Consider the following 8,617-nt stretch of genomic DNA (forward strand, 5'->3'; position numbering starts at 1 on the left):
CTAACGACCTCCCGAGTGTCCGATCCTGGTCCGAACTCGCACCGTGTACGCCCGCCTTTATCGTCTGAAGGGACTGGTAGGCAGGCCCCGAGGCATGGCAAGGAGACACAGTGTCTCGTTTCCTGTTTCGCAGGGATCATAGGTTACAGTCGTAACCTGAGAACGTTCCCTTTCGAAAGGGAACTCGCACTGCGTCGAATGACGCTAGGGGAATGATATACCCACATCGATTCCCTGAATTTGATATAAGATGTTTGGGATAAAAGCAGCTGCCAAATGCATAAACAGTAAAAAAAAAAAAAAAAATTGAGGTTGTGTGAGATTCATCTAGACTTATCTAATGCCCAACATCTTTAAACATTTTAGTCTCACAGTTGAGAAGTGAAAGAAAAAAAAAAAAGAAATGCATTGAGTTTGCTTATTCATGACAACAATAGAGACATCTATTCTTCAAACTCCGATTTCTTCTTCTGTTCTTTACTACTGCAAATTATTATAGACTTTCCTTTGTCAGTCATCAGTGCTTTTTGTAGAGTCAGAAAATTTGCATTGCTTTTCAGGCTTGCAGACTTTAGGCTTCTTTTTGCTCATGACCAGACAGGATCTGTCTAAGGAACATGGCAGTCTTGGCGTACGGCAGTGAAGCTTTGGGTTCTTGCCCTCTGACAGGTTTCGGATTGGCTCCGGCGTCGAAAAGACGGGTAGAAACCACTGTGATTGATCGAACTTTGCGTTACTCGACCTGACGCTTTACGGACTGACTTGCGGAAGGTCTCTCCAGCGAAGAAGTACAACAAGGGATTGAAGCAACTGTTGGATGCCGCCATGCACAGCGAGATGACCAGAACTTTCAGGAGGTACTCTTTGACCTGGCAGTCTTGGCTTGAAACAATGGCATGAAGATGGACCGTGCGAATGATGTGATATGGTAGGAAACACAGCAGGAACGTGCTGAGGACAACCACGATCAAACACACAGAGTGTCGGCGGGTGATCTGCTTTTGATCCCCGATTTTCCGCCCTTTGACGAGTTTGTAGAAGATGCAGCCGTAGCAGACCAGTATTATAATAAACGGTATGACAAATCCAAACAAAACCCCCACATAGTTCAAGATAAATATGCACTTCCATGACGTGATGTTCCCGGGTTCAAAGCAGATAATCTTATCCTCCCGTTTTAAAGTACCTGAACTGAGGAACGGCGTTGACATGAAGGCCACAAATATCCAGATCGCAAAGCATGATAGACTGGCTCGCTGCACCGTGGCCAGGGTCTTGTGGCGAATGGGGTGAAGCACGGCGAAGTACCGTAGTACACTAAGGCCAGTAAGGAACAATATGCTTGTGTACAGGTTCACGTAAAAGGAAAATACACACCAGCGACAAAACCAGTCTGGGAAGTCCCAATGTCGGCCCCTGAAGTAGTAGACCAGGCGGAAGGGCAAAGTCAAGGAGAAGCTAACATCTGAAATGGCCAAGTTGGTCATAAAAACCGTACTGGCAGACTTCTTAGGGGTGAAACGCAGGAACACAATCAAAGCCACAAAGTTGCTGATGAATCCAATAGGGAATGCAACACTGTACGTGATAGTGTATGCCATATATTTGAAGTCGTCGCTGTTCCTACGTGTCTGGTTGACGCATGCATGTTCTTGGGTGGCGTTGAGCTGAAATGGAGTTTCCAATGTAAACGTGGGAGCTGGAGACAAAAAGAGAATGACTTTTTACTAGTTAAAAGAACAAATAATAATGATAATAATAAATTGTTAAGATCTACATCAACAAACTCTATCGAGCCAAGAGGTCAATCTGCACTGGTCAAGCATCTTTTGGCTACGCAAATTTGCAGGTCATTCAACTTCAACTGTTGTAGCAAATTTTAATAAAAACTCTTTGCATGGGTTTGCGATTATACTCTGAATGTACGTGAGTCTAGTGAGGCCGCACCAAAAAGACAAATCAACAATAGCTTACTAAAACAGGAAAAACACAGGTTTAAAAACTCCCCTCGGTTTTCCAGGTTAAAAATGTATATTGCCATGGAGGTTTGATATACAGACAGCAGGGTTGTGTTTCTTAAAATGCAAAGTATAATATGCTTTATTTTATCTAAAACTATTCTAAACAAAACATTTCTAGTCTTGTATAATTTTTATGCACGCAGTTTGATATTTAATAATTTATATTCATATTGTATTTAAAAAAATTATATTTGAATACATTTGAATGAAGAAATAAATATTGAATGTTATGTAATGTTACTTGTCATGTCCTTATTATTTTTCAACTACCCAAATATCGTTATTTTATCAAGAGGTCTGTTGTTTCCAGTTCTCCCATCCATAGTTCATGCAAAACATATGCAAAATAATATTCAGTGGGTGAAATGAAAACTGTTGCACACTAACAATATTCAAATGACAGCTGTATTCATAGACACCTGCAAAACAAAACATGAACCGTTTTTCTGCATAAAGAAAGGCAGTGTTAATTATTAATCCAATGTTCTGGAAGTAACTAATCAGATCTGGTATTGTCAAAGTAAATGGACTAATACACTAAAGCTGATTAAACTGGAAAAACTCATGGAACAAGTTTGCCCACAAGTCTTATTAAAAGTACCAAAGGTATTATCATATTTTATACATATAATAATTCCTTACAAAAAAAAAGGTAATGTGAAGAGGATAGCATGGTACAGAGATGGTAGATGGTACTTTATATACCATGGTACTTAAATAGTAGCCTATATAGGCTACTTGAAGGTAGTTCCAAGAATATCATGGTACTACCATAGTGCAAGTCCAAAATAAAGTTTTTCGACATATTCTTGGATTATTTACAATTTCAAAAAGGTACAAAGAAATAATATGGTATTATTGGTTTCAGAACTATCTATATAGAATACATCCACTGACAAACATGTAAAACCCAATATGACTCGTATGAGGCTGAGTTTTACTCACCTGTCATCATTCTCCTCATCATCAGCGGACTGATAAATCCGTGTGAGTCAAGATTTTTGTATTGAGAGCGTTATGTAAAAAAATGTCTCGAGTCCCACGCTTGTGTTGCCGTCGCTAGACTACCTCGACAGACACCACTGTCACAGGTTGTGCTGCGGTTTTAAATAGCCGTCTAGATCAGTAAATTCATGAGAAACTCTACAATCAGTCAAATCATCATTTACAGTTTTGATGTGTTTTACTGATTATTTCACGTCATCTGAGCTTCACCACTTTGAGCTCCAGTCGGCCACAGCGTCCACTAGATCTGATAGATAGTGTTATTTCCTCAAGTGCCTCATAAAGTTATCACGGACTAGAGAAGTTAAAAACATCTTAAAGCAACAGTTTGATCTTGTCATGAGATCCTGTGAGTGTTTGGCTCTGCTCTCTCCTGTAACTCTCTTCAGGACGTTTGTTGTTCATTTCTGATCAAATTTCTCGATTGTTTCTCAATAAATGTGCCATATGTAAAATTTTAAACCTTCAATTTATTACTTATAACTTATTCTTATTATATTATTTATGCAAGTTTTTGTGCACTAAAACTTTATTTGACAGTCTACATTTTTGATGGCCTATTTTGTGTATTTAATATTTAACATATACATTTTTTTTTTTTTTTGTATAAAAGTGCACTGATTGGAGGTGCTTGTGTTGTTCAATAAATGTTTAATTAAAGCAATTTTCTTAATTACTTCTTATTAATGGTAAGATTTTATGAGGTGAAAAAAAAAAAGAAGAAAAAAGGAAAATCGTTAAAAACATATCAGCCAAAAAAAAAATCAGCATCATATATCGGCCATCGGCTGCCCCAATTTCTAAATATCGGCATCGGCCAGAGAAAAACCCATGTCGGTCGACCTCTACTTAAACAGAAGTTGGCTTCACCGTCACAGGGCTAGAGATTCACAGCTTGAGGTGGAGGAACAAGATCTGATAGGACAAGAAAAGACCAAGATACATAAACTATTGTGTCCAAAAAGAAATTCTGTTCACCATATAAAAGTAATATGTTCATGAAGAAATTGTTTAGTGAGAAAGCAAACGATCCTCCAGCTGAACAGCAAAAGCAATCAGACAGAACTAGTCGAGTCAGTGACAGAAGATACTGAGCAAACAACTCCTGATAACATGTCAGTTCAGGGTGAGCCACTAGGTGGCGCTCTGCTGAAATTGATCAAATATACATCAAATCTGTTTTCCTCCAGGAGGCGCTCCACATAATAAATGTAATAAAACATGGAGAGACTCTTGAACCTCAGAGTGACAAAACTATTGATAAATTCAATATCACATTTGCAATCGTGCTAATGTTCAGGAAAACAACACTCTTGCTCATGTGATATTGCTTAACTTGGGCTTTTGACCAGTATAAAAAGACATGAAAACTAACAAAAATATATTTTATCCTCATATCTTGACTTTAGTGGTCATTCTAACTGTATTATAATAGGCTATAAAGCTGTGACCGCATGGACTCTCAATGTTTATCGTACTTGGAGAAAACACAAATTAAGAAGATTGAGTCAAAATATTTTAGTGAACCAAGTGTCTCCAAAAAGACAAAAAATAAAATAAAATCCTCTGATCCACTGAGTTGGATGAACTGTCGATCTATGACAGATTAACTGATGCCTGTAAAACAGGATAAAGAACAGGAGAGTCTCGTCTGGTCTTTCACAGCTCCTCTGCTGATATTTTAAATTTTATAACCAGTTAAATTCAGTTACACACAATTGCTTTTGAAGCATTACTTCACGTGTCTCTATTGTCTGTGTCTCTATTCTATGACAGTGTCAACAACATACAAATAAATCATCTTTTGTCACTCTTTTGCCTCCTTTCTTCATTTGACCTTTTTATTAACATTTGAGCAGACTTCTTATAAACAGCATATATTAATATTGACCAACACCATGAGAATGTGTATTAACTGAACTCATAGTACACAATGTTATTATGTGTTCTCCAATTTGTACTTGTATCATAAAAGCTAATTCACTCTTATTTCCCGCATAATGGATGCACAGATTCACTTTCCTCAGAGTCTGATCACGTGACTAGTAAGCGCGCCAAACGCGATCACAGAGTGAGCTTCCAAGAGATCTTTAACGCCATCTATTAACTCTTTAACACGAACAAATAAACATTGTGTAACCCAAAAATAAGTAATACAACACTATAGTTAAATATAATGATCGCTGGAGCATATTAAACAATTATCTTCACGTTAGAGTGAACATCATAAATCAAGAAAACCAGCACGTCCTCGAACTGCTTCACCAATAACAGTTTACATTCACTGTACATTGTAATAGTGCAATCCCTACTCCATTTTATAGAATAGATTTTTTATAACACATTTTTTATAATAATACATGTGTTTTTACCTGTAAAGCAGGATAAAGTCAGAAGAGCAGGAGAGTCGCGTCTGGTCTGTCTCAGCTCCTCTGCTGATATGAGGACGCATGCGCAGTGCGCGATTCCGTATTCTCTCCTGCCCTTGCCTGCCTCTCTCTTGTGTCCATGTATTTCACATTCGTTATTTTACACATCAGCACTGCATAAAATAAATAAAGCAGCGTAATCAGTGAATAGCAATTTTTTTGTGTGTATCACATGACACTATAGGCTACATTATATTACCTTGGAATTACAAAGCACATGTAAACACTTCTGTGAGAGTGTTTATAAAACAGATGCTGAGGGAGTGACTGTGAATTAAACATATTTCTCTCTTCTGACTCAATTTAATAAATCTATCTGTATTTTTCTCTGTTTTTGGAAAGTTGTGGAAACAATGTATTGTTGGTGTGTTTATGTGTAGGCTATATATGTTTTACTCCAGAAAATCTGGCAGAGGCACAACATAACAATTTAGTAATAATTAAAAAATAATGTTTTTAGTTGTAGAAGAAGTATTATTATTATTATTAATAAATAAAAACTATTTATTATTATATTATTTCATATAATTGATATTATTTAAATAAACTATTTAACTCAATGTCAACATTTACCATGTTTTAAATAATGTTTTAATAATGTAAAGCTGTATACAGTATGTGGTACAATGCTGAAATCTTTAATGCTACATAAAGTTGTATTTTCCTCCAGGGGGGCGCTCGACATAAGAAATGTAATAAAACATGGAGAGACTCTTGAACCTCAGAGTGGGAAAACTACCAGAAAAGTCTGAAGCAGTGTCTACTGGCAGATGATCCAGTAATTTTGGTGAAAGACATTTATAGTAAAAATTTTTACTATAAAGTACAGTCAGTATTTTCTCAGGATAAAGGAGAAGCTGGGGGAAGTTGTTTGTTTATTACTGTAGATAGAAAAAAACGTATCAATATCAGTATAGTTAAATAATATTTTAATAATGTAAAGCTTTATATGTTCAACACTTCTGAAATCTTTAATATCTATATAGTTAGTTTTCCTCCAGGAGGAACTCGACATGACAAATGTAATAAAACATGGAGAGACTCTTGAACCTGAGAGTGAGAAACTTTATTGATAAAAGCAAGCAAATACATAAAGCAAATATACAGCAGTAAAGTGAGATCTGTATATCCAGGGGCGGTTCTAGAGGCGGGGCCACAGGGGCCCTGGCCCCTGCTGAAATCTGATTGGCCCCTGGTTGTCCCCCGTTCCTAGGGATGGGGGAAAAATCGATTATTAGATGCATCGCGAAGCGGACGTGGACGATTCTGAATCGATTCACAAATGTCAAAAATCGATTTTCTAAAAAAAATTTTTTTTTTTTTTTTCTAATAACGTAATATTGACGGAAAGCAAAAGGCGGAACTCTAAAGCGGACGTGCAGTGCGCGGACAGTCTGTGGCGCGCACATAACAGAGACGCGCACATAACAGAGACGCGTGATGATGGCTGAACACCAAATTCGAACGGCACCCTCTTCGTTGAAAGCTAACGTATGGAAAATTGGCAATTTCATTGTTACCTATTTAGTATTTTTTGTATGAGAGCTGCTTTCTGTATTGTTTAGTTTTCACATCAATATGATGTAAACCGATCTGTTATACGTACGTTATACTGCCCTGCATTATGTGAAATGCCAGTCACAAAAAGTTACATTTTGACTGTGCTCTCTGCAGATGTTCATTCACTTTTTTTGTATAAGCTGTTTTTGATTGAGGTATACAGCAAACATTTCAAGTCATAACTCTTTATTATTTAGTTGTGAATAAGAGTAGCTTTGTATGATACTAATTATTCAGAATATGCGTAAGTCCACAAGCATTATGTTTGTATTAGAGCTGCTGGTACATAATTCTATATTTTTGAACGAAAACTGTTTGTGAATTTGCTGCAGCAAAATGTAAAACTGAAGGATTATATTGCTCATTGGAAATAACAGGAGGATGTTGGTTAGAAGTCTATTATTAAATGCTAGAGATTCAGAATATGCTGAAGTTTGTATTACTTTACAACAAGTACTTTGCTAGTACAGGCACACATTTATTTTCCTGTTGGTTCTTTGCAATGTTGGGACATATGCTGGCAAATGTAACCTTACAGTGAATCACTTCCATTTGTTTTATTAATAAAATTAATATAGGAAGTATTGGAAGTAAGTTCGTTATGGGTCATCATAAATACTTTCCTTTAAATGTACAAAGTAGTAAAAAAAAAAAAATAATCGTTACCCTATGAATCGTAATCGAATCGAATCGTGAGGTGCCTAGAGATTCCCGTCCATCAATCGGCGATGAGAAGAGCAACCGGAGAATTCTTCACAACGATCACAGATGCAATTCCACCCCCAAACAATTAACAATAATTTACTGTTTATAAGTGACGACATGATTATGAAACTTAAAAGGTGGAATTCAGAAAGAAGTGCATTGTGTCCTTTATGCACAGTATAAAAAAATGAAGAAAAAAAACCCATTAAGAACTTTACTGGCTCATCATTTTTTATTAGAGCTTTTGAAAAAGGAATGACTGCCGAAATGTATTTGCACTGTACTGAATAAATTATTTTGTGTGCTTGAATGTACCCTGTATTTGGCCCCTGAATGTAACATGTGGCCCCTTAATGGCCCCTGTTACAGAAAAATCCTAGAACCGCCACTGTGTATATCTGAGAGAAATATAAACAATAAAGCCTTGGAAATAAAATCTTAAAATAATCAAGCTCAAATATTCAGTTTTATGGAAAGAAAAACACTAGACGAACAAAAAACACACTTGAAGAACCTTTAAATTTCAGTGTTCTGCTTTAGATTTCAATACTTCTTAAAAATGATAAAAGTATAAAGCCATAAATGAATAAATCTCACAGATATTAATATATGCAAAATCAGATTGTGTGAAATGACATCATCAATCATGTACCAGATTTTTTCTCTGTTTCTGTCACATGATGGAGTTTGGGTTCCTTTCCGCTGTCGCCTCTGAACACTTAGTTATTAATATTATTGACTTGAATGCACTGACACTATTGGATGAGAACTGAACTGAGCTGAAATGAACTCATTTCACAATTGATGAAATTAACTGAAGTGAATCAACACTGAACTGACTTCAGCTGAACAACAGCACTATTGTCTTCTTAGAGCTGCTGTACAACAGAATTGAAT

At 36.4% G+C, this 8,617-nt stretch overlaps 1 protein-coding gene across 1 annotated transcript; it reads right to left on the minus strand.

Moving 5' to 3' along the window:
- Window positions 1-545: 545 nt before the first annotated feature.
- On the minus strand, window positions 546-1,678 carry LOC309476130 (cysteinyl leukotriene receptor 2-like). The gene has a single exon (XM_082139343.1). The coding sequence runs from the start codon at window positions 1,599-1,601 to the stop codon at window positions 609-611; it is 993 nt and encodes a 330-aa protein (XP_081995469.1). The 5' UTR covers window positions 1,602-1,678; the 3' UTR covers window positions 546-608.
- Window positions 1,679-8,617: the final 6,939 nt, after the last annotated feature.

The sequence above is a fragment of the Leuciscus leuciscus genome, assembly GCF_965113295.1.
Source record: "Leuciscus leuciscus genome assembly, chromosome: 15".
NCBI lineage: Eukaryota > Metazoa > Chordata > Actinopteri > Cypriniformes > Leuciscidae > Leuciscus > Leuciscus leuciscus.

What these genes read in the sequence shown, in the direction of transcription:
- LOC309476130 (XM_082139343.1), bottom strand. Translation starts at nt 1,601, where the DNA reads ATGGCATACACTATCACGTACAGTGTTGCATTCCCTATTGGATTCATC.